Below are 24,963 nucleotides of genomic sequence, written 5' to 3' on the forward strand. Positions count from 1 at the left end.
ACGAAACCTAAATAAATCAGCACATACGTGTTAATAGTTGTTCCTTCTAAACACAAAAATAGTTTTAAAATAAGTACAATATACCTATAATAATATTGTCATTCATATTTCATAAATATGAAATATGTTTACATAGGAATGTGTGTGATAGTCGATTTAGTTTTGTCAGTTTTGGGGTCAATCAAGAACAAAAATTGGTTTTATAAAGAAAAGATCCCAAATCGATATCCAATAAAAAACCAAACCAAATAGATTGGTTTTATTTTGTCCATGGTTCTCCATTTTTTGTTTTTTCTTTCACAAAATTTTATTTTGTTTTCTAGTTTTTATTTTGAATTAGGTCTTTTTGCTAATTTTTAACTAAAATTGGGTCTTTTTTTTCTTTTCTAGTAAATGTATTTGGCGTGTTATGGTCTATATATCAAGCCACATGGATGAGGAAGCTTCTTCTGTATTTCTTATCATTTTATTATTTGTTGAAGTCACACGCAAAATAAAATAATCTTCTCAGTTCACTCTCTCGTTTAGTTCTCTTCATTAATTTCTCTTGTTCTTTTCTGATTTTCTGATGAAATTTAATGGTCTTAAAGGTGTAAATCTATAAAGCATGCAATGAGAGAATCATAAAGAGAAGGAGAAGAAGAACATAAGGTGTCGGTATTGACATTCAACATGCGGAAGCAATTAGAATCTTAAGCACTCCAATTCCATTAATTTTAGCAATCAAGAAAAGCATACTCATATAAAGGAACTTATTTCTGAGGTAAACTTTGAAGAACTCTTCAATCTTTCAGTTCCAGCTTGAACCTTCGCTCCAAGAGTCTGTTAGAACACCACTGATCTTTCATACTATTCTTTAAGATCTTAGATTGGAAGAGGATTCTAAAATAGATAGAATGAGGAAGATTGAAGAAGATTTTTTTGGTGTTTAGTGAAGAACAAAAGAAGAACCTTCTTTTTTTCTTCTCAAAATAGTTTGCATGAATTAAATTCCCAACAATTTTCTCTCCGTCTCTTTGTTAAAAAAACAACATGCAAATCAGATTGCATGTGATGATCACTAAGCACCTTGAGATTAAATAAGATTGTAGGTGTTTCATGTTTGAAAAAATCCACTTAAAGATTTTTTCAATTAAAAAATTATTTTTAAAAAATGAATTTGTTTTTCAAATTAATTGAAATCAAATCTTTCAAAATTAATTTAAGTAAAATTTAATTTCAAATAATTAATTTTGAATAAAATTTAAATAGTTAATTAAACAATTAATTAATCAATTAATTTAATATCAAATATAAATTAATATAACAATATTCCAAATATGAATCCTATTTATGTAATTAATATTTAAATTTATTTAAATATAATTCTCCAATTTCGTTTAATTCAATAATTAAACGTGTAATTATACTGAATTATTGATTCCCTTAATTCGAATTTGAACGTTTCAAATTTCACTCATCACGCTATTCTAAGGTTTAATCTGTTTGTAGTGTAGGGGGACTTAATGGACCTACAGATCATGGGTCTCAACATCTGAGATTAATTAGCTAAACTCTTCTCCCTTTTTCTCTTCCCTCTTTCCCGCTCTGTTTGGGATTGTTGTAGCTTTTGAAATAATTGCTGACAGCTGTGCTTTTAGAAAAATCAATTGTGAAAAGCAGTAAAATTATGTTTGAATTTCAGCTTAAACTTAAAAAAGTAGGTTAGAGTGTTTGGTAAATAAATACAAAAACGTTTTATTTTAGATATAATAACTAAAATAGACTTCTAATCAAGTTTTTTTAAAAATTTTTTGTAATTTTAAATTTTAAATAAGTGTTTAATATGATAAATTTTGTTTGTTATAGATTAATTTTTAAATATTAAGGGAAATAGCTTTATTCTAAAAATCGATATGGTATACTTTTTAAAAAAATTGATGCATTTAACTCATGAAAAATAGAAAACATATTTGATTATATGAGAAGTAGATAAATATATAAAATAAATCTTATAAATTTGAAAACTCAATATAAATTAAAAATTCTAGATTTGAGAAGAATCTAAAAGCTAGTAGAATATTGCTTTTAACGTAGACGTGAAATTAACATGTTTTTAAAAGTGATTAACCTTTTTAATTTAAATCTATTTTAATTTTTACCAAACACAAAAAATGGTTAAAAATCTTTTCAAATGACTTTATGACATAGTTAACGTAATGTAGCTTTACTCTATTTTTACGCAGTGACATAGCTAAAATTTTCTATGTCGATTTATTTATTTCATTTCTAAGAAGGGATATACTTAAAATTGCTCTAATGAGTGAATTATTTACACATTTTTGTAGAGAGAGCCTCAAAGTTCTCTTATCTAAGTCATAGTTGATAGCACTGGAGGATCCAAAAATTTTATATAGGGGTACTATACACATAAATGTAATTGAAAAAATTATAACGAAATGTAAAACAAATATTCATGGATTCATATGTTTACTGATTTGATACATTATAACCGTCCTCTACGAGTTTTCATGTTTTGAAATCAATCCATGATAACTTTAATATCTAATTTATCTAATTAATCTTTCTCAATATATGCTATAAGACACTCATTCATCTATTGATCTCCTATTTGATTACGCAATCGAGTCTTCACAATATTCATAAATGGTAAATATTACAATAGCGTAAAATTAAACAATTGATAAAATATGAATATACCTAATCCCTCTATCCATTTATAGTTCAAGGAGTGGCATAATAAGGCCCCAAACACGCTACACCAGTCCCCACGTATAGGGCTGGCAATGGGGCCGGGGTGGGCCGGGGGAGGGACCCTCAATCCCCAGCCCCGTGGGGGAAATTCCCCATCTCCGTCGGGAATGGGGTTCCCGCGAGGCCCCATTCCCCGTTTTCCCGCGGGATTCCCTTACTAATTCCCTGCGAGAATTCCCCATTTTTTTTTAATTTTTTTAAGTTTGGGCTTGACTTTTGTGCTTGGCTTTTGGGCTTAAATTTAGAAATTTATATATTCAAATATTGGGCTCACAACATATAAGCCTATAGTATATATTATTAAACATACATATAAATAAGTTATTTTTATATATTATAATATATATTTATAAATATTAAAAATATAACTATATAAATCGAGGTCGGGGTCGGGATGAGGTGGGGTCCCCGCCCCAATCGAGGCGGATCCGCGGAAAATTTTGTCAACCCTACCCATGCACGCTGCTGTCAAATTAAACTAGAATTAAAATTATCTAACCAATTGGTATATATTGGGAAGCCACTACTAAAAAGTTGAGATAAACAAAAAAAATTGTATTAGTCTATATATTTTTGAAGTTTGTTCAATTTTAATCTTTGTACTATCAAATATCTCATTTCATATACTTTTAATAAATTTTAAATTTCTACTAGTTTATTATAGATATTTTCATTATTTTTTTTATTGCATTTTTACTATAAATTTTGAAAATATATTCACATATTGTGTTTCTTTGCATGAATATTATTATGAATTATTTAATTAACTTCGAGTGACTAAATTTAAGATTTATTGAAAATATAAGAACTAAAGATTAGACACTTAAAACTACAAGGATTAAAATTGTACAAATTTCAAAATATAGAAATCGAAATGATATTTTAATCTTAAGATAAATGTTTCAACTAAAAGGACATGGCGTCCAATCTCCTCACTCTCATTTAATGAAATAAAAAATTACAAAACTAACATTACAAATGCCAATTCAACTTTAAAGTAAATATTATATCACTTGTCAGATTATTAGTAAAGTTGAAAATCTAGTGTGAGAGTTGATTTTCGTTTTTTCCAAAGAAAAAAGGAAAAGAAAAAAATATTATTTTAGATAAAAAATGAACAACAAGTTGAGATGGCCGAGTTGGTCTAAGGCGCCAGATTAAGGTTCTGGTCCGAAAGGGCGTGGGTTCAAATCCCACTCTCAACAATCAAATTTTTCGAATATATTTTCATGACGCTATAACAATGACACGTGTCATGAAATTACTGGTAACTTTTCTCTCCTCTGATTGTGGCGGCAAAATACCTTATCCTCCGCCGTCGAAACGCAACTCAGAAACCCCAAAATCGAAGCATGCTGGACGTCGCCACCACCTATTCCGCTGCTCTAACCTTTCAATTTCGCCGTTCAAAACCCTCCATCATCCCCCATCAATGGCGGATCAGAGCTTCCTCTGCTGCTTCCACTGTCGATCTCACCGCTCTTCAATCCGCCATCGACAAGGTTCAATTCCTCCGCTTAATTTCATTTCTATGCCGTTTGATTACTTACACAAATTCCTTTTCTAAAATGCAGAAAGATAGTAACGCAGTTAAGGAAGCACTGGATCAGTTGAGGGAACTTGGTTGGGCCAAGAAATGGAGTTCTCAGCCGTATGTCTCCCGCCGTACGGTCAGTCTCCATTTTCAAGTCTCAAGTTCCTCTTCTTCTGAGAAACTCCAATCCATTACCAATTTTTTGCCCTTCTTCTTCCCTATTTATGTATATCAATGATTCTATATACACTGACCAGACTACTCTTCGAGAGCTGACAACGCTTGGAATTAAAAATGCGGAGAATCTTGCTATTCCTAGTGTCAGAAATGATGTGAGCTCCTCTTTAACATTCTTGCATTTTGTTTGTTTATCTATTAGAATTTTTGGTTTTGAGATGACAAATCGTTGGTGCCTCCAAAGATAATATCAGATTGGAGTCTTATCACTATAGTGCTTCATGTTGAAATTAGTGCCAACTTAATTTGCAAGTTAATCAAATTAGTTTTTTCTTTAATTGAAGTTAATGGCTTTTATTTAGGATAGTTTCTCCAAAATTGGAAAATAGTGTCCTAATGACTTAGTGGGTTTGATGGAGGAGAATTTCAAGATTAGCGATAGAGTTTTAAGGTGAGTGTAGTGGTTAGTTTCGTATTTTCTTATAAATATTTATAATGTTTCTACTTAGAACTCAATTGAAGTTCTTGATGCTCTGTGCAACATTTTTTTTTGTTTCCATCTTTTGTTCTCTTTGTTTTATTGTTTTTCGTTACACTAAATGAGTCTGTTTGTCCTGTTTGCATTTATCAGGTTTCTTGAAACTTATGTGCATTTGGTGCTTTCAACACAGGCAGCTTTCCTTTTCACTGTGGTGGGAACGACTGGATTTTTGGGCGTCCTTGCAGGGCAGCTTCCTGGGGTAACATAAACAGAGTAGTTTTTGATCTTTTGAAAATTAAGCTAATAAATACTAATTTCATCTACTGGTTTCTTGTTATCTACTTTTTAGGAGTGCTTTTAAAAACCAAGCTAAATTTTTAAAACTAAAAAAAAAAAAAAAGTAGTTTTGAAAAACTTATTTTTCGAATTTAGTCCTTGTCCTTGCAGGGCAGCTTCCTGGGGTAACATCAACAGTATATTTAGGCCCCATTTTTAGTTATTAGTTTTTAAAAATTTAGTTTATAAATACTACTTCTATAAATTGGTTTTTTTGTTTTGTTATCTACTTTTTAGAAGTATATTTAGAAATCAAGTGGGGTTTTGAAAACTAAAAAAATAGTTTTTAGGAACGTATTTCTGTTTTTGGAAATTTGACTAAGAAATCAAATATAATTAGGAAAGATGAAAACTATAGTAAACAAATTATTAGAAAATAGATTCAATTTTCAAAAACTAAATGATTGTTAAATGGGCCTTAGTCCTCATTTAACCACCATTTTAACTAATGAATTCTATGTTTGTTTACTAACTCAAAGATCCTTAATCTTTCGTGAGGGTGAACACTTTTTGAAACTTTGGATTCATAACAGGATTGGGGCTTCTTTGTGCCATACTTGATTGGCAGCATATCGCTAATTGTTTTAGCAGTTGGGAGCATTTCTCCTGGGTATAAGTTTGTTTGTGGTGTATGGTTTTCTCAAATTTTTTCTATTGTTAGCTTCTCTTCCGTGACATTTTGTATGTGGGTTGCCTCTCTCTCAGACTTCTTCAAGCTGCCATAGATGGCTTTTCATCATTTTTTCCTGATTATCAAGAAAGAATTGCTGGACATGAAGCTGCACATTTCTTGGGTAAAGTCTTTGTATGAAAATAAAACTAATAGCTTATCATGAAATGTGCCTAGTTCACTTGGATCTAATAATGAACTCTGAATTTTAGTTGCTTACTTGCTTGGACTTCCTATTCTGGATTATTCACTAGACATTGGAAAGGAGCATGTCAATCTCATTGATGAAAGATTAGAAAAATTGATATATAGTGGCCAGCTTGATGATAAGGAACTTGACAGGTAACTAACTACTCTCCTCTATGAGATCAAAACTAGTCTGTGATATTGATGCTAGTAGAGGCTTGTTGTCCCCATTTGGTAACCATTTGATTTTTAAAAATTAAGTCTACTTGCTCAATTTCTTATACTGATTTGAATCTTTCTTAAATAAAGAAGTTGCATTCTTAGCCAGACTCCAAAAATAATAAAATAAGTTTTTAAAAACTTTTTTTTTTTAATTTTCAAAACTTTGCTTGGTTTTTTAAAGTATTGGTAAAAGGTAGATAACAAAACAAGAAATTTAGAGGTGGAACGAGTGTTTATAGACTATTTTTGTTACATCAATGATTGATCCAAAACCTACCTTCTCTAGTACCATGTTAAATCACCGATTAACCCAAAAGCTTAAGTTGATGGAAGAAGGTAAATTTAATATCATATCATCTAACCATTTCAAAAAACGAAATGGTTTCCAAACACGGCTTTAGATTACATGAATTGCAAGTTGTGTAGCATTATTATTATTATTATTATTTTAAACTTTCAGGTTGGCAGTGGTGGCAATGGCTGGACTTGCATCAGAAGGTTTAAAATATGACAAAGTGGTTGGCCAATCAGCTGATCTCTTCACTCTGCAGGTTTCATGTTGCTATTTAATTCATGAAAACAGTTCCTTTACCCCCCTCCCTTCAACAATCTAACATTTACATTGATTTGGTTCTATCAGAGGTTTATCAATAGATCTAAACCAAAACTTGGCAAGGATCAGCAACAGAACCTGACTAGATGGGCTGTAAGTTTTCGCCCATTACCACTCTGGATAGTTTCTTAAAATCTTTTTGTTTAGGAACTCGAGCATTTTTTTGCAAATTCATCTGATCATTTCCAAGTACTGCATTACAAGTTTGCTAAAAATATGTTTTAGTCCCTAACATGTCAGAGATTTTTTTCTATTAAGTTGTTTAAGAGCGTGTTTGGCCCAAGGAGTTATGAAGTAGGAATTGGGAGGTAGAAGTTGTGAACTCCTCCTTATTTGACCCAAGGAGTTGGTAGATCCCACTATTAAAAAATATCAATTTTATATCTCATCAACTTCTTATACTAGGCCTCAAAAGTTTACAACTCCTTAGACTTCATAACTCATTACTCTCACTATTCCACTCTCTATATTATTATTCATATATGGTAAGATACTAAATTGATAAAAATGTTAAAATACAAGAACTAATTGGAACTTTTTAAATGACTAAATTGGAAGAAAAATACTCAATATTGGGGACGAAAACATATGTCTAGCCTAAAAAGTTTTAAGAAAATCGCGTATTAGTGATCGAATCCTGAAGCTACTTCGCACTTTGCTGTAGGTTTTATTTTCAGGTTCCCTTCTGAAGAATAACAAATTGATACATGAAGCCCTCATCAAAGCAATGTCAGAGAAAGCATCTGTAATAGAATGCTTTGAAGCCATTGAGAAAGCTGCTTAGCTAATTCAAACTTTTTTTTTTCTATCTGCGACGATTACCATTCTTTATTTTATATATACACAGAAAAATAATGATAATAATCTCATATATGTTAAAATGATGATCAATGGAGATAAAATCTTAGTTTACTTTTGATTGTTTTTCTTTTAGTAATTGATATATGAACTAAACCATATGGGTCAAATTGAAATTAGACCTAAATCAATAGAGATTAATTGAAGTTTTGAAAACGATGAAAACCTAATTAAAACCTAATAAGAAGTCCAATTGATATTCAGTTATTATGGTAATTATATCTTTAATAAATATAACTTTCATTTGAGATTGTTGGAGAAACTTGATATATTTTCAAAATGTAACCTTCATAGTTTCAAAATATTCAAGTTAGGTTAGAAGCACCCTAACTTTTTAAAACACTATCGACTAAATTCAAGTGTAATTATAGTCTTTTAATGATTATTAATGTTGGACATTGTGGAAAGTTCTCATGTCCTTATCAATTAAGGGTTAGAATGTTTTCCTCTAACTGTTTTGGTAGAAAGGGATAATCTCTGCTTAGAGATGTTCACTTTCCCATAGAGACTGGGGAAGAGAATGAAAAAAAGAATAATGATCTAAAAGCTAAATGGGGATGGAGTCGAAGACGAGAGTAGAGAATGCAATCTTCATCCCATCTCCACCCCGTTTGGATTTTTCTTATCTTTATTATAATAATGTAATGTTATGTTACTTATGATTATTATTAATAATATTATATTTAGCTTTCAAGATTTATTGTTTAATGGTCAAAATGATGAATATGTTTAAATTAATGTAAAAAAAAGGATATGTTTGAATTCTAACAAATTTAGATTATGCATATGAATAATTTGATAGATTATTTCCTTCAACTCGAAAAGTTCGAGTAATTTCTCTTTAAATTATAATTGTCCATGTGGAACTAATCATATAAAAGTTAATCATTTAATTAATACTTTTTCATAATAGTGATTTATATTAATTGATTTTTTTTTTGTTTATGGAGAAAAAATCCCAATAGGGAACTTGATCCCCATGAACTTTTTATGAAGAATTTGATGGGGACGGGAATGAAATGGGGAATGGGGGAAGCCATCCTCAATCCCGCCTCGCCTGTGGACATCACTACCTCTATCTCTACCTATTTCCTATCAATAATAATCATAATCATAATAATAATAAAAGAAGACTTATAGATGTAGAGTAGGTGGATTGTCAATATGAATAGACACGCTCGTAATGATCATTTACCCGTTAATCAAGATGGTATATAACTAAAGAAATGTCAAGTCGCAACTTCTCATGTGAGTTGGATCAGTCACATCCAGATTTTTGGTGGGGGATCTTATTAAACTAAAGGTGTAAAACAACAATTTGTGATTACAAAGGCAGCATTTCACTTACAGCCGCCCATACAATGAAATCATATCCTTCAATTTACTTGCTTCTGTCTCCAAACTCTCAAAGCTTACGGAACTAGGTATTCTCCATTTCCAGTTTCCAAACTGTGTGACAAGTACAAACATATCTTACACACTGAACCATCATAACAATTAAATCCATAAATATCAATTTTCATTCTTAGAGAATCTAAACTTCTTCACATTTTTCTTCAAAATAAAGTTTGCTATTGAATTCATGGCCTTTTTTCCTACATTACACAGATAAAGATGGTATAAATTATAAAATAAAAGAATCAAAAGATGGGGGGTTTTTGTGGGTTGTTAATATCTTCTGATACTACTGAAAGCACCAGTGTGCACTCATGACCTATTGAAGTTAATTGTAAATCATATAAATTTTAGAAAATATCATTTTCTGTGCAGATCTAAGTACTATTGTATGGTCAAAGAACAGGCATGGAAATGTCTGGAATGCATTCAACTCAAATGCTTAATGTTGAGCTTTATGACAATTAACAAGATTAATTGGATACCTGAGTATGAAGGTATGTATAAACTTACCTGTGTTGCTGGAATGTTCATCCTTGCAGAACTCCCTAACCCAAGAACATCTTGCAAAGGTATTATGGCAGTTTGTGCCACAGAAGACAATGCTGCCCGGATGAGAGCCCAGGGGATATCATCTTTCTCAGTAACTGAAAGATACTTCAGTACCTGTAACAACCGAGACATGTCACAACTCATTTCATTTTTCTATAGTGAACAGAACAAGAACCCTAATATATTAATTACATGGGAAGTATAGCAACGTAAAAAACCCGAAAGTGCACACCAAGAAGATGAATAGTATTTTGATTATTCAACACTTCTCTCCCAAATTAGACACACTTCCTTTCCAGAAAATTTCTGAATTCTTTCACAACATATCCTGAAAATTGTTGTCTTTCTATCATTAATATGTAGAATTTTAGTCATACCATAAATCTGTAACCACAATCAATCAAAGACCCAAGAATGATCAAAGCATTTGAAACTGAGAATCCCAGAATTTCCGACCAAAAGAACAATGAAAGACAGATGTGCTTCGTCCTTTTCTGTTTTGGCTTTTCATAATAAAAGCATCAAAGGTACACTTCCAAGCCAGATAACAATCTCAGATTCATTGCCCGTTTGTGGGTGGTAGGCTTACTTTGCTGGAATTGAATCCTCTGGATGATAAATAAAGCTTTGTCCAAGAACTGACTAATGAATATTTTGACCCGATCAAAGATGAACAGGGGAAACTCATGGAGACACATTACTCCTTTAAGAAAAAAGATGCTGCCTAGTCTTAACACTCAAAGGGTGATGGAGGAGAATGAAGTGAGCATACTAACCCAACTAATCCACAACTGAAATAGTGTCATAACGCTTAGATTTGGGTAGGCCATCAATGAAATTCATGGTGATAACATCCCACTTAAGATTGAGAATCAGCAAGGTTTTCAATAGATTAACATTCACCTAAGCGTCCAACTCTTGCCTATCCAACTCCCCCACGAGCTTCATAATGATTAACTTCCCTTCTATCCACACTGTCACTTCCTGAAACCTCATCGACTATAGGTCTTTTACTATAGTACTTGAGAATCCTTTACTCCTGAAACGAGATAGAATAGTTCCCATCAAACATTTTCTCCTACTGTTGGTCATCCACTTCCCCTTTTTTTTTCGCTCCAGATTTCTTCACATACTCTTCCAGACCACCCTCTAAGGATTCTTTTCGAGTCTCAGCCTCTTGTCCTCTTCTTGTGTCAGGAATGTGGCTGCAAAGGGGTGGGGCAGTCTTCCCTTTTTCTAAGAATATTCCCTTTCATCCTTGTAAAATGCTTTAGTCCTCCGATTGGATTAGTCACCAACACATTCTCCTCGTCTTCCTCCATTTTTTTTTTTCAAATTGGTTATGCAAGGTATCCATCATAGTACCTGATCTTCTCCCCTTCAATGTTGTAGCTCGTCTGCTTAAACTCAGTTTCCATGTTTCTCATCTTTGAGGCCCCATTTTCTCCTTCCTTGGGAGCATAGCCTGTGTAGTTCATATGAAATTTCATTTCCTTCAGTGGACCTCCCTACGGATTTCTTCAAACCTTTATTTTTGTTTATTCATATTGTTACTAATGTTACTGTGTTTTCATGTATGTTCAAACTAATACAAAAATTAGTAGCTTTGAAACAATATTCAGAAACTATTGTAGTTTTTGCACGTGTGAATGTGTTAGGTTCAGAGAAAGTGTTGCGAACATTGGACTTTTCTTCTTCATTCAAATTGTCCCACCACCCACGGATCTGCATTAAAACAGTTCAATGGTTAACAGAATGACACCAGGAGAGACCAATTTTATTTACTTAAATCAGATAAAACCGTTAATTCAAAGTTGCATGTCTATTCCCCAACATCAGATTTTACAACATATTGCAAACAAGGATATACAAGCAAAGATGGAAATTATTACTGTGTCATTATCATGAGTTCCCGTGTAGACAACTTGGTTAGATTCATGATTGTGGGGCAAATGCGGATTAGCAGAATCACTTCCAAAACCTGTTTGAACAAAATATATCAATTACCCAGAATAAACACTTCAAGACAATCTCTTCAAAACAGAGACAATATATAACAGTAATACCAAATTGGAGAACAGCCATTCCAGGTGCCCCTATAGATTTTCTGAGTTGAACCACATCTTCAGTAATAACTCCCTGTTATAAGATGGTTAAATCAATGCAAAATGTAGCTAAAACTAAAAGAAAACGGACTCAATTGAAACTTGTAGGGGGGCGGTAATGGTAATGATAGCACTAATCAAATAATCTACAGATATGCCCATGAGTATTTCCTTTCTCATGACTGATAAGAAATGATGAAACCGCAGAGCTAAATGATACAAAAGAAAGTGGAACTATGCTCGTTTACTTTCCTAAATACAAGTGCACATTACTTAATTCATGAGTGACATTTTAGACACCCAACAGACGGTGTTATGATGCGTTGGTAGCAAGTTTTTAACCTTAAGCTTATGGCTTCAAAAATAAATTACGAACCCAAAGTAGCAAGTCTGAAAATTTTAAACAAGAACGATATTGGAACCAATACAAGAAATCACATCCATAATGTAATGAGCATTGAATAGGTCCCTATGATTTCATTACTTGTTTAACCATAAAAACATTCAGTTGAAAATTATATTTTCTCTTACTTCTCTTCGGAAGAAAGGTTTCTTAAATAGAAGAAATACCCAATTACAAATAAGGATAGAATAAAAGACAGCAAATATAATACAATAAATACAATAGAGAATTTCACAACAAAGGAAATAATCAACACTTCCCCTCAAACTGATTTGAAGATATCATTCATGGCCAATTTGTCAATTAACTTGTTGAATTGACACTTTGGAAGACCTTTAGTTAACACATCTGCAATTTGCTCTGTTGTCAGAAGAAATGGAATGCATATATTCATGCATCAATCTTCTCCTTTATGAAGTGTTTATCAACTTCAATATGTTTCGTCATATCATGAAGGACTGGATTGTGGACAATGGAAATTGTCGACTTGTTTTATCACAATAAATGCGTATGAGCATTGTCAGAGAGAATTTCAATTCTTCTACTAGTCTTTTTATCCATATGTCTGCAAAAATACCATGGCTTAACGCCCTAAATTCTGCTTCAACGCTACTTCTAGCAACCACAATTTGTTTTTACTTCCCCAAGTAACTAGCTTTCCTCCAACAAAAGAGCAATAATCCGAAGTGGATATTTTATTAATCATACTGCCTGCCCAATCAGCATTAGTGTAACCCTCAACATGTAGGGGATTATGCTTCTTAAATAGTATACATTTTCCTAGAGTACCTTTCAAATATCTCAAGATTCTATAAATTGCTTCAAAGTGAACTGACCCAGGAGCATGCATGAACTGACTTACCATACTAACTGCAAAAGCGATGTCAGGACGTGTGTGAGAGAGGTATACGAGTCTCTCCACAAGTCTCTAGTACTTTTCTTTTTCTTTTACCTCTTTTTCAATTGAGGCTACCAATTTTAAATTTTGCTCAATGGGAATTTTTGCTATCTTGCAACCAAGTAAACCTGTCTCATTCAGTAGGTAAAGAATATACTTCCTTTGATTGACGAAAATGCTACTTTTAGACCTAGCAAACTCTATACCTAGGAAATATTTTAAGGTTTTTAAGTCCTTGATTTAGAAATCATTAGCAAGTTTTTTCTTCAAGATATTCACTCCTATCTCATCATTACCTGTAAGTATAATATCATCAACATACACTATCAAAACAACCACCTTGCCACTTCCAATACGTTTATAGAATATAATATGATCAGCTTGGCTTTGGCTGAATCCATAGCTATTGACTGCCTTTCCAAAACGTTCAAACTATGCTCTAGGAGATTGTTTAAGGCCATATAATGATTTCTTTAACTTGCACACTTTGTTAACCCCAAGATCCAACTCAAAACCAGGTGAACCCCAAGATCCAACTCAAAACCAAGTGACAAATCCATAAATACCTCTTCTTCAAAATCCCCATTGAGAAAGGCATTCTTAACATCAAGTTGATAAATAGGCCAATCAAAATTAACTGCAACAAATAAAGAATTCTGATAGAACTAATTTTAGCTACTGGAGCAAATTTTTCTTGATAATCAATTCCATAGGTCTGACAGAACCCCTTGACTACCAATCCGGCCTTATACCTTTCAATACTACCATCAGCTTTACATTTTATAGTGAACGCCCATTTGCATCCCATTGTTTTCTTATCTTTTGGTAGTTCAATTATGTCCCATGTGCAATTTTGTTTCAGCGCATTAATCTCTTCCATCACTGCTAATTTCCAATTCAAATCATTTAGGGCCTCCCGTATATTCCTTGAAACAAATAGGTTGGTTATTTTGGATGGAAAGGCTTCATGACAGTCAAACAACCTATGATAAGAAAGATAGTTTGCAATGGAATATTCGGTACATTTACGAGTACCTTTCTTATGGACAATTGGAATATCAAGATTAGAGATATCAGGTAGAGGATTATGAGGAGATGAAGAACTGGGAGAAATAGGAGTAGAGTGTCTAATACCTGGATCTTCAGGATCATTCATTGGAGCATTAGATTGGTACTATGATAAGTTAACTGTCTGATCTCAATCTTTTTTAGTCAAGTTTCGTCTAGTATAAACCTGAAGTTCAAGATTTCGACTTGTTGAGTCAGTTTTTAGTGTTTCTCTCCCTGAAGAAGAACTCTCCAGACTTGGCATAGAAGGCCTAGAACTCATAATTTCAGGACCACTGATGTTTGGGAGAGATGAAGTGTCCCAAATATTATCTTCAAGGTTAGATGTCTCCTCCTAAAGAGAATTTGGGCTAAAAACTGGTTGATTTTCCAAAAAAGATGCATCCATACTCTCAAAATACTTATTGGTCAAAGGATCAAAACATTTGTAAGCCTTCTTAAGAGATATAGCCTACAAAAATGCATTTAGTGTCTCAGAGATCAAGTTTAGTTCAAGAAAAGGTGGGAGTATGGACATAAGCAATACAGCCAAATAATTTAATTGGTAAATCATAGAACAGTCGGTTATTAGGAAAAGAATCTTTGAAGTGACTCAAAGGAGTTTAAAATTCAAAACCTTAGACGACATTCGATTGATCGGATATGCAGCTGTAAGAATGGCATCCTCCCACAAATATCTTGGAACATTCATAGAAAACATAAGGGCACGAGCAACTTCAAGTGTCTATTTTTTCGCTCAGCAACGCCATTCTGCTAAGACGTGTCACGACATGTAGCTTGATGAAAAATATACTTATCTTACAACAAATTGGTTAATTGTTCATTGAAATATTCAGTGTCGTTATCAGAATTTGAATTTGAATTTTAGTTTGAAATCGAGTCTCAATCATATTGTAAAACCGAACAAAAACCTCTTTTACCTCTAACTTTTTTGTTAACAAATAAAACCAAGTTAAACGAGTGTGATCATCTATAAAGGTAACAAACCAACACTTATCACTATGAGTCAAGACTTTAGACAGACCCCAAACATCAGTATGAATTAAGGAAAAAAGGTGATGAAACTTTGTAAGGTTTAGTGGATCGATGATGTTTGGCAAAAATGCAACTTTCACATGGAAAAATTGAACAATCAAATCCTTTAAATAAATCGAAAAATAGATACTTTAAGTAGAAGAAATTTGGATGCCTTAGTCTACGATACCAAAGCATTATAGTTTCTTTAATAGAAGGAAAAAACAGATACTATTCAAGTCTCGAACTTTTTTATGACTAGCTGAAACTTCATCAAAGTAATAGAGACCCATCAATCATCCTAGTACGTCCAATCGTTCACCTGAGTTCTGATTCTGAAAGATACAATGAATTTCACAAAAGATAACACTACAGTTAGCATCCTTAGAGATTTTACTAACAGATAACAAGTTACAAGCTAATTTTGGAACATGAAGGACATAACGTAACGTAAGTTTTGTAGTCAAAGGAATGGTTCATTTTCTTGCAATAGAGGTGAAGCTACCATCGGCGATGCAAATTTTTTCATTGCAATACATAGGAGAATATGATTCAAATAAACAAGAGGAAACTAGTCATATGATTAGAGGCTCCGAAATCTATAATCCACGGAGATGAATTAATGCAAGATAAAGCTTGAGGACAAGTTCCTAATTGTGCCAAGGAAACACTAGGATTACCAGATGATGAATTGGTCTTTAGCAGCTTCAGAAATTGATCAATTTGCTCTTTATTAAACGGGCTGGAGTCAACAATATTAGCATTAGAGATGTCTGATGGGAATCTCTTTCACCTTGCTTAGAACTTTTCCAATTTGCAGGTTTTCCATGAAGTTTCCAATAAGTTTCACGTGTATGTCGAGGTTTATTGCAATAGTCACACCAGACATGAGGCTTTCCATGTGGCTTGTTGGATTGATCAAAAGACTTCATTGCAGTATTTTCAATCACCAACGCAAAGAATTCAACTGAATCAATAGTTTCTTTTGCAAATCATAACATTCCTGCGACTTTCTTCCATGCAAACTTCAGAAAAAACATCATTAATAGCTGGAAGAGTAGTTTTTCCAAGTATTCTACCTCTAACTTCACCAAACTCACTATTGAGGCAGGCAGGGAATTTGTAAATACGACCCTCTTCAACAATTTTCCTATAATGCTTTTGGTCCTCTGTAGACTTCCACTCATACGTATCAAAGAGGTCAAAGTCTTACCAAATCCTTTTTAGGGAGTGAAAGTATTGTGTAACTAAGTTAGTTCCTCTTCATATATCACCCACAGGTTCAACTCAAATCCTTGTGACTGGTTGCCCAAATTAGAATACATCTGAGTTATCCCATAATCCCTTGGCATAGAGTAACACATGTAGTTTTCAGCTGATGTCTTCAACCATGGAATTGGCAAGCCAAGTCATAACCATGGAATTTTCAGAGTCCCACCCGGTGAATGAATGGTCATCTGGGCTAGAGGCGGTTTTTTCTCCCATGATGTAACCAATCTTCCCTTGTCCACGAATATACATCTGAACACTTTGGGACCAACGAAGAAAATTATCCCATTAAGTCGAATGGTGGTTATTTGGATAGTGGGACCGATTGAATAGATAGGATTGTTGAAAACTTTAGTCATAGGTGCCTTAATGTCCGACATATTGCTAAAGAAACAAAGATCCAAAAATAAAACCAGAAGATCTGAAGAAAAAAAACACCAAACTGGGGCTAAACAAACCAGTAACTTGATGAGACACAGACGGACGACGACGATGGGCAGCACTGAGCAGTGGAAAGGAGGGATGGCGATGACAACCTGCAAACGAGCGTCAAACCCAAAAATCGCGACCAAATGAGCGGTTGGGATACAAAACGCTCGACTGAGATGTGACGTCGGGTGGAGATGTGATTGATCGGCGACAGAGAGCGATGTCCAGCAGAGCTTCAAAGGACCGACGGCGGCGGCAAATGAATGGAGATCAATTGGCAGTGGTGGCAGCAACAAAAGGTAAGTTTTTTTTTTTTTCAAAATTTGACTAAGAATCGATGAAAACAACATAAAGATTTGGTATGAAATCTGTCTCTTATACACATCTAGATGTGTATAAGAGACAGAATCAACACATACCAAATCTTCTGCAAATATGTTGATCTTCCCAACCGCTCTGGATATGGCATCAAATAAAGATTTTCCAGGCCCTGCCTACAGTCATAAAAGATACTATCGAAGAAGATACTATGATATCAAAGTACAATCTAGAAAAAACCTGCCAAATTATGAGTCTGACCTTCCACCGTCCAACTGTAGCAATTTGTGCCTCTGTACATTTGCAACATATTAGCACAATGAACTAAACAAAGAAACATGTTATGTAACCTGAAAAATTTATTTCACAAAAGCCTACCAGAAGGAACTGCCCAGAAACCAGCAAATCCCCTAAAATGATCAATCCGGAATTCATCATATAGATTCTGTGCACGCTTAATGCGCCGTATCCACCAAGAAAAACCATCTTTCTCCATGGCTTTCCAATCATATAGAGGACTTTCAAGTTCCAAGCAGACATCAAGTTATTAGAAAGCTATTTCTTGGCAGGTTTACTCCAAATAAAATTAACAAACAAGAATTAACGCAAATACTGGAATCATTTTGAGAAGTATTAGATAACATTTATAATGATATAATGAAAAATCACAATGGATTTATTATTTTATTTTATTATTATTATTATTATTTTTTTTTTTTTTTGACGTGGGATTTAAACTCATGGCCTCTTAGAAGAAGTGAGATACCTAAACCACTGAGCTATGTTCATGATTGCTTCCCATGATTATATTTTCTATTTTTCTCTTTTGTTTTCCTTAATTGGAACCAATTTCCTAAACAATATCTACTTCCAAATGAACTTCCTTTAAAATCTAGTCTAGAAAAATTAATTCTATGAAACTAGACAAGGAATATGACCATCCGTAAGAACTACGGGAAAAATGAAAAACTAATTTCATCAGAGAACAGAATGTACAATCAACCATTTGAATGAGAAAAGTGCACGACACACCTTCCCCATAGTTGACCAGTTTCACTAAATGCATCTGGAGGCACACCACTCACTAACACGGGAAAACCTTTCTTGTTCTGCCAGAAGAACTTATGATTAGCATTAGCATTTAGCGGTCAGCATAATGGGAACATTCCATAGTAGATTTTTATCTGTATCTACTCATCCAGACACAATATATACCAGCAAAAATTGCTTCTTATTAGCCCAAACATCTGCACTCTGATAGCCAACATATATAGGCATGTCCCCCATTATAGTAATACCCTTCGTATTTGCATAGCTGCGAACTCTTCGCCATTGTCTCTGGAATAAAAACTGTTGAGCAATGAATATATTTATCTGCAAAACCAAAAGTACATGTGAACAATTAGGCAACAGACTACAGAGACTATAAGCACAAAAGTCAAACTAAAGAAGTCACTCAAATCTTACAAAATCTCTTTCCCTTTGGTACACATCTTCTAAAGCTGAAAGATGACGATTCTTTAAGGGTTCTGGCCATTCATACCAACTGAAACAATTTAGTCGGTTATCAATAGCAGCAAAATAAGCTGCATCTTCAAGCCAGCCTGCAAAATTGAACGACAAGAATGAGAGAGAAAGAGTGAAAGGAAGTAAGAAGAGCTGTTCTAACTTTTTTTTTTAAAAAACTTTTCTTTGATAAAAAATAAGAATTGTTCTAAACTATTAAGTTAGATTATTAATTAATTAACCAGCAGACTTTATTGAATAGTCAATCTTACACAAGTGTATTTGAGGCATTATTCAGTAAATGAAAATTAGGGGATAATTTCTGAAGTATCAATACCCACTAGAACCATTTTGGGAGCCCATCTCTGAATTCTTTTTTCCCTTTTCGTCTTCTAAATCCAACAGTGGCGAAGAGACTTTTGAAGTATCTGTGTTTTGTGTTCCTATACTAAAGGAGGAAAAACTTTACAATTAATTATGTATTAGCAAGCAGGTTCACAAAAGGTTTCATGCTGAAATAAATTTGGCATCTCAGCATAACTGAATTTTGGTAGCAGATACCAACTCTACAGCTGACCAGATCCAGCCATTGAGGAGGTTAGCAGTCTATTTGAACACCTTTTCTTGAAGTAGTTGAGGGCTTGAATTAAATTGACAGATCTTAGAAAAAATTCAAGTGAAGGTGATTTATTATCTGGCAAACGTTCGCTAACTTTTTCTTTTTTTTGGGGCAAGGTAGAATGGATGAATTAGGTAGCTTAGATAGTGTCATGTATAATTTTTAACAATCAACAAAATCTAAATATTAATACAAACTCGAAGTTGTGCAAAATATTATAGGTGAACCATGACATCAGTTGGATTATATTAAAACTCACTTGATATATCAGGATCTCTACAAAATTCTTCAAGCTGTCTTTTAAGTTCACCATCACTTTGAATTAACCTTTCTGCAGCCTAAGACAGAACCAAAGAAAATAATTAAAGAAATACTCAGGTTATATTAATATATTAAAAATAAGACAAAATTTGAAGTTATCAGTGTGCTTGTAAATCTGTATTGATCACAAAGCAATATACACTGGAATGTAAACATAAGATTGCCCCTCTGAGTCTAACGCACGATGTGTTTTACTTTCCATTTTCCATTAATAGCACTGCTTCCTCCAATGATGAAACAAATTGGTACATCCTTATCAAGTTTCTATTGAAAACTAATAAGGATGACTTTAGAAAATGGATGAAGCTTAGGAGACAGATTCCACTTTGATATTCATTTTCAAGTCACTGCTCATAGAAGCAACACTTGAATTTTGTCATGCAACTGAAATCTCCTACTAAGAGTTAGAAGAGTGATATAATTCTTACATATTAGCAGTACAAAAGATCAGTATTTATAGATACTGTCATCTTGATAACAAACTCTAAACAGCCCAGAATGATAGGTAACAAAGAGGAAATAAAAGATTACGTTACAGCAGATACAACAAATCAGGTACAACAGATTACAATCAGCCAATAGTAACTACTCATGAGTCTGGAGAGTGGAAAGATTAATTACTAACCTTTGCAATCAAGGGATCCTTTATATCAGCAACAACAGAGAAGTTTACATGGTCATGGTCGCTGCTAGTATCCATTCAGGGACAGAATTACTTCATAGGTCCTTTCATGAGAGATTATAAAGGGGATGCAATCAATTAATCTCAATCTGCCAAAAAGTAAAATTCTTACACTGGTTTTGGCAACTCGTCTTTTGTGAGCAAACCATCCTTGACAAGCTCATCAAGAGAGATCAAGAGAGTGTTTCCACAATTTGCATCCTGAAAGTTATAGAACAGCAAAAACAATGTACATCAGGTAAGAGTAAACAGATCAATAAAACTGTTGAAATTGATTGTGTAAATAAACATTTTTTTAATGTAAAACCAAGCTTCCACTAAGACAAATGGAAGAATACAAATGGACAAAAAAAGACTTTATAGTAATATTTTCCTTCAAAAAATAGAAACCCACAAAAAAAAGAGAGCCTAGGAAGCTGGTACAAACTAAAAAACCCAAGATTACAAAATAGGCTTCCATTACTAGGAAAAAGAGATAATAAACAGAGGGGCGATCTTATGTATACATTCCAGTCAAAAAGTGGAAAGAAACCTAGCCATAAATCATCCTTCCTCCAAGGGCTAACCCCTCTAAAAATTCCCCTCCTTTTCTCGAGTCAAATATTCTACGAAATAGAAGGGAAAAAAAGAAGTTGCACATCATAGGATTTATCCCTTAACCTGAAATGGCAAGTCATAAAACATGTTGAGTAAAGCCATTACTAAAAACTGGCTTCACTCTAGAACACACATTCAGATAGCCTCGTAGCCACTATATCAAAAGAGCTAAAAGTCAGCCAAAGGATCTATTTTTCGTTTGTATTTCCTCACCACCTCCATCAATGACTAACGAGATCTATTACAACCAGACATGCCAAGAGTCTCATAAAAATAAATACTTGTGTGATTGCAGAGGTCCAGAAAACATCACAAGCACAGAAAGTCAGCTTAATGAGGGATGAAAGACACAACCATGCTACTTTCATGATGACTAATGTCCTTGGAGTGTGAACAATCGTTAACAGGATCTGGAAAATATAAACTAGCGTAGACCACCTGAAAACCACCACTTATCCCTAATCACAATTATTCACGTTCATCTCCCAATTTGGGAGTAAAGGACCTTTCTGTTGGCAGGTTTTATGCTTGATCCACCAAATAAACCCACCACTTGATTGCATCTACCCCTATTTCTGCTTTACAATTTGTGGAGGAAACTCCAACATGACCTATAAAAGTAATTTCAAATACAGCCAACATGAGTGCTCAACAGATAAGTTATCTACACCTTTCCTTTGAATTCTCATCCCACATTTGTTGTACTTCAAACACAGTCATGGCCGGTGGTTCTATTGCTAATTCTAGTGAGGGAAATAACAGTCTCGAGGGCAATATAATTCTAAATAATGAAGAGAGTCTCTGCTGCATTCATTTTTTAAATTCAGATAATACTACATGTGATCTAAACTTTATCTTCAATAAATTAAACATTTCAAAATAGTGGATAAGATGGGGCAAAATAAAATGGTAATTTCAATAAGAATTCAATACAGGGGTAATACCGAGTCTTGCTGCACCTTCCTCTCATTATGCTTGGTAATGAATGCCTAACTCAAGCCAATACATAATTGCGATATGAACAACAAAATGCATCAACCTGTTCCCAAATGGCCAAACCTACTTTGCTTATGTTATTTGATATTCAGAACTTATTTTCTAACTTCGGTTTGCTGTGGATTTTTGGGAACAATGTAAAGGATAATATTTCGCATCTTTTGGTTGGTCCTTTTCTATCTTCTACAGCTCAGATTTTATGGTCAAATGCATTTAAAGTTTTGGTTTTTGAGATTTGGTTTGAACGTCCTTGGTCAGACAGATGGGGTTCAGTTCGTCTTTTAGCTTCTTCTTGGAGTTCGCAGTCCAAGCGCTTTGAAGATTATTCTATTCAGGATATTTGTCTCAATTGGAATGCTTTTGTTTTTTCTATATAATCAAGTATTTTAGATCTACTGTAATCTCTGAAATCTCGTTTTGTATTGGATATGATGAGGCTGTCATGGATGTATCAACCTAGTTGAGATATCCGGGTGCATCTCCTGATCCTTAGTGGTTTATTTGGTTCATATCTCTTATATTTTGAATTTTGCTCTTTTCATTATATCAATGAAAAGTTCTATTTCCATTTCAAAAAAAATATATTCATAGCAATAGGGACCAAGTAAATTTCTTTTTGAATGTTTATTCTCTATATCTACATTGAGCTAAACTCTCCTTATCCATCACACCGTCCCATCCCCCACCTTAAACATTGGAAGGATAAAAGAAACAGGAGATAGAGGAGGGCAGAAGGGAAGAAAGAGAATAAAAACATTGCTTGACTCGAGAAGTCATCACCTGGCCTGAGTAGGGTGATCCCTCTTCGTTGGCCTTCCTTCCTGGAGGGACAAGAGGAAGAACCTGCATAGTCGCGTCGGTTAAAAAAAAATATATATATCAAATTCCAAAATTTCCACATCTTTTTTCTATACTGTAAACAAATAAATATATATAAATAAAATTTTCTTTCCATTTTCCCCCTCACCAGTCTTAAAATTCATGCTCGTTGTATTAGAATTTTAAGTACAACACTACAATTTTTTTTTTACTAAGGCTATGGAACCCAGTAAGTGTCAGCTTTTTAACAACCATTTCCATTTTTCTCACGACTCCCCGCAACTAAGGCAAGAAAGACATGCAAGCCATAAGTTATTTTTCTTACACCTAGTTGGTCAACAGAATTAATGGGGAATTCAATCAGATGTGAAATTCTTGAAGGGAAACAGGGAAAATCACTCAAGGAGAAACGCATAACTATATCCATGAATCATTGCTTCAAAAATTCAAAATTTTCAGTATTTAAGCATTACAAAAATTGCTTCAAGAGCTCCAGAACTTATCTAATAATCAACCGCGAGTCTACAACAACGAAACAGAAAATAGAGCTCCAAAACCTCCCAAGGAAACCAAGAGACGATTGGTATGAAGAATCAAACCTGCCAAACAGAGAATCCCGCTTCATGAAGCCAATCAATAAATCTAAACGCCTCATCACCAAGATCACCAATGCCATAAGGTCCTCGAAACGACGTAGGATGTAGAAGAACACCTGCTCTCCGCCGAATGTCAGGATCGGAATCCGGAAACCACTCGCCATAGTGGACCGGAAAATCCTCCCCCACAGTGACTGTATCGAAAATGGTGGAAACTTTCAGAGTGTGGGTAGAGGAAGAAGATGACGAGTGCTGAAATCTCCTGGTGGATAGGAACGTAGTAGTGGCGTAGAGAGGCAATGGGGGATTCCGAAGCTTGGGAGTTAGATGAAAAGGGAATACTGAGGTTGAGATCGCCATTGTCGCAGAATTGAGCTCAGTGTCGAAAATAGAAGAGGTGAAGTGAGGGAGAAGGGAGTCTGGCCAGCCGAGCAATCTTCCGTATCTGTTGGGTGATGTGACATGTGATTATCACGTGGCACCGGGTAGAAAGTTTCAAATTGATTTTGTAATTTTAAATAGGTAGCTGAAATGGAATATGTATTTTTCCAAAAGATATATATAAATAATTTGAGTTTTCGAAAATTGAATAAAAAATACTTATAAATATAGTAAAATGTTACCGTCTATTTGTGATAATTAATTGACACAACTACTATCATATACTATTGATAGATGTTCATCAATATTTATCATTGATAAACTATGATATTTTCTAATATTTAAAATATTTTTTAATAATTTTGAATTTCTCTAAATTTATTAAATGTTTGTTTGGATTGGATTTTCCAAAAATGTCATTTTTGTGTAAATTCTTTTTGAAAAATGATTTAAAATACAGTTTCAAAATCTATTTTGAATAGTTGTCAAATATTTTAATTTTTTTTAAATATTTTTTTTAAAATTAAATGTTGGAAAAATTAAATCAAACACAACTTAGAGTACATTTGTTTAGAAAAAAAAAATATCTTTAATCACATATGCTCTTTTTTCTTTTGGAATATTACAACACAAGCTTTAAAGTTTGTACTAAACTGATAATTTAAGCCATTTTAGATTTTTTTTTTTTTTTTTTTTTTTTTTTTTTTTTGAAAAAGAGCCAGTTTGGTTTTAGTTTTAATAAAAAATATTACCATGTTTACTCTAATTATTATTTAATTAAAAAATAATTATATAAATATGTATGTGTCCGTGTACGTGTGTATATATTTTTGTGTTATAAGAATAGAAGGACAAAGGTTGAATCACATCCAACTAGAAATGCCCTGGGGCTTTCAAACCAAACACGGGTAAGCTACCAAATAGAAACTTGTTTGCCCAATTTTTTGAAACTCGCTTTCCTATGCATAAGTAATCTTGTCTTTTTCCGTAATATGTTGGATTGGAGATAGAGATGTCCACGCAGTAGGACTGAGATGGGTTTATCCCCGTCTCCTATTTCGATCTTCATCTTCGTGAAATTTTTCATTTAATTTTGCGATGATGGAGACAGGAAGTTTTCTATATTTTGTAATTTACTATTCTGAGCCGTTTTTAATTAATTCA

General features: G+C 33.5%; 2 protein-coding genes and 1 non-coding gene across 11 annotated transcripts; 2 read left to right on the forward strand and 1 right to left on the reverse strand.

Annotated features, from left to right (window-relative positions):
* The first annotated feature begins 3,878 nt into the window (after window positions 1-3,878).
* Window positions 3,879-3,959, forward strand: TRNAL-AAG. Its single transcript has one exon. It is a non-coding gene; the product is annotated as a tRNA-Leu (tRNA).
* Window positions 3,960-4,052: 93 nt separating this feature from the next.
* On the forward strand, window positions 4,053-7,885 carry LOC120087791. Of its 3 annotated transcripts, none has more exons than XM_039044692.1 (10): window positions 4,053-4,256; window positions 4,329-4,424; window positions 4,546-4,620; window positions 5,137-5,205; window positions 5,816-5,892; window positions 5,988-6,076; window positions 6,207-6,294; window positions 6,821-6,911; window positions 7,001-7,066; window positions 7,638-7,875. In XM_039044692.1, exons 1-10 carry the CDS (start codon window positions 4,107-4,109, stop codon window positions 7,755-7,757), a joined length of 921 nt encoding a protein of 306 aa, XP_038900620.1. In that variant the 5' UTR covers window positions 4,053-4,106; the 3' UTR covers window positions 7,758-7,875. The 3 variants fall into 3 exon arrangements, with proteins under 3 accessions (XP_038900620.1, XP_038900619.1, XP_038900621.1); XM_039044691.1 differs by having other exon boundaries at window positions 4,058-4,256; window positions 6,165-6,294; XM_039044693.1 differs by lacking the exon at window positions 4,053-4,256 and having other exon boundaries at window positions 4,323-4,424; window positions 5,097-5,205; window positions 6,165-6,294; window positions 7,638-7,885.
* Window positions 7,886-8,987: 1,102 nt separating this feature from the next.
* On the reverse strand, window positions 8,988-23,888 carry LOC120088576 (4-alpha-glucanotransferase, chloroplastic/amyloplastic). 7 transcript variants are annotated; one of them, XM_039045969.1, is made up of 17 exons: window positions 23,422-23,880; window positions 22,784-22,846; window positions 20,523-20,611; window positions 20,354-20,417; window positions 19,667-19,745; window positions 18,750-18,886; window positions 18,498-18,656; window positions 18,315-18,391; window positions 17,661-17,800; window positions 17,544-17,575; window positions 17,384-17,458; window positions 16,994-17,197; window positions 11,845-11,917; window positions 11,671-11,759; window positions 11,459-11,503; window positions 9,740-9,892; window positions 8,988-9,280 (listed from the first exon to the last, which is right to left on the reverse strand). In XM_039045969.1, the coding sequence occupies exons 1-17, from the start codon at window positions 23,776-23,778 to the stop codon at window positions 9,176-9,178; spliced, it is 1,941 nt and encodes a 646-aa protein (XP_038901897.1). In that variant the 5' UTR covers window positions 23,779-23,880; the 3' UTR covers window positions 8,988-9,175. The 7 variants fall into 7 exon arrangements, 5 of the variants coding, with proteins under 5 accessions (XP_038901897.1, XP_038901898.1, XP_038901900.1 ...); XM_039045970.1 differs by having other exon boundaries at window positions 20,354-20,414; window positions 23,422-23,878; XM_039045971.1 differs by lacking the exon at window positions 8,988-9,280 and adding an exon at window positions 9,287-9,426 and having other exon boundaries at window positions 23,422-23,884.
* Between the last annotated feature and the right edge of the window lie 1,075 nt (window positions 23,889-24,963).

Source organism: Benincasa hispida, chromosome 10 (assembly GCF_009727055.1).
Source record: "Benincasa hispida cultivar B227 chromosome 10, ASM972705v1, whole genome shotgun sequence".
Taxonomy (NCBI): Eukaryota; Viridiplantae; Streptophyta; class Magnoliopsida; order Cucurbitales; family Cucurbitaceae; genus Benincasa; species Benincasa hispida.

Coding starts and splice junctions, on each gene's coding strand:
- LOC120087791 (XM_039044691.1), top strand. CDS start 4,107: ATGCTGGACGTCGCCACCACCTATTCCGCTGCTCTAACCTTTCAATTT. Junction 4,621..5,136: donor TTCCTAGTGTCAGAAATGAT/GTGAGCTCCTCT, acceptor CTTTCAACACAG/GCAGCTTTCCTTTTCACTGT. Junction 7,067..7,637: donor AGAACCTGACTAGATGGGCT/GTAAGTTTTCGC, acceptor ACTTTGCTGTAG/GTTTTATTTTCAGGTTCCCT.
- LOC120088576 (XM_039045969.1), bottom strand. CDS start 23,778: ATGGCGATCTCAACCTCAGTATTCCCTTTTCATCTAACTCCCAAGCTT. Junction 18,887..19,666: donor TAGAGATCCTGATATATCAA/GTGAGTTTTAAT, acceptor TCAATTTTGCAG/GCTGGCTTGAAGATGCAGCT. Junction 17,576..17,660: donor TTTCTGGGCAGTTCCTTCTG/GTAGGCTTTTGT, acceptor GCAAATGTACAG/AGGCACAAATTGCTACAGTT.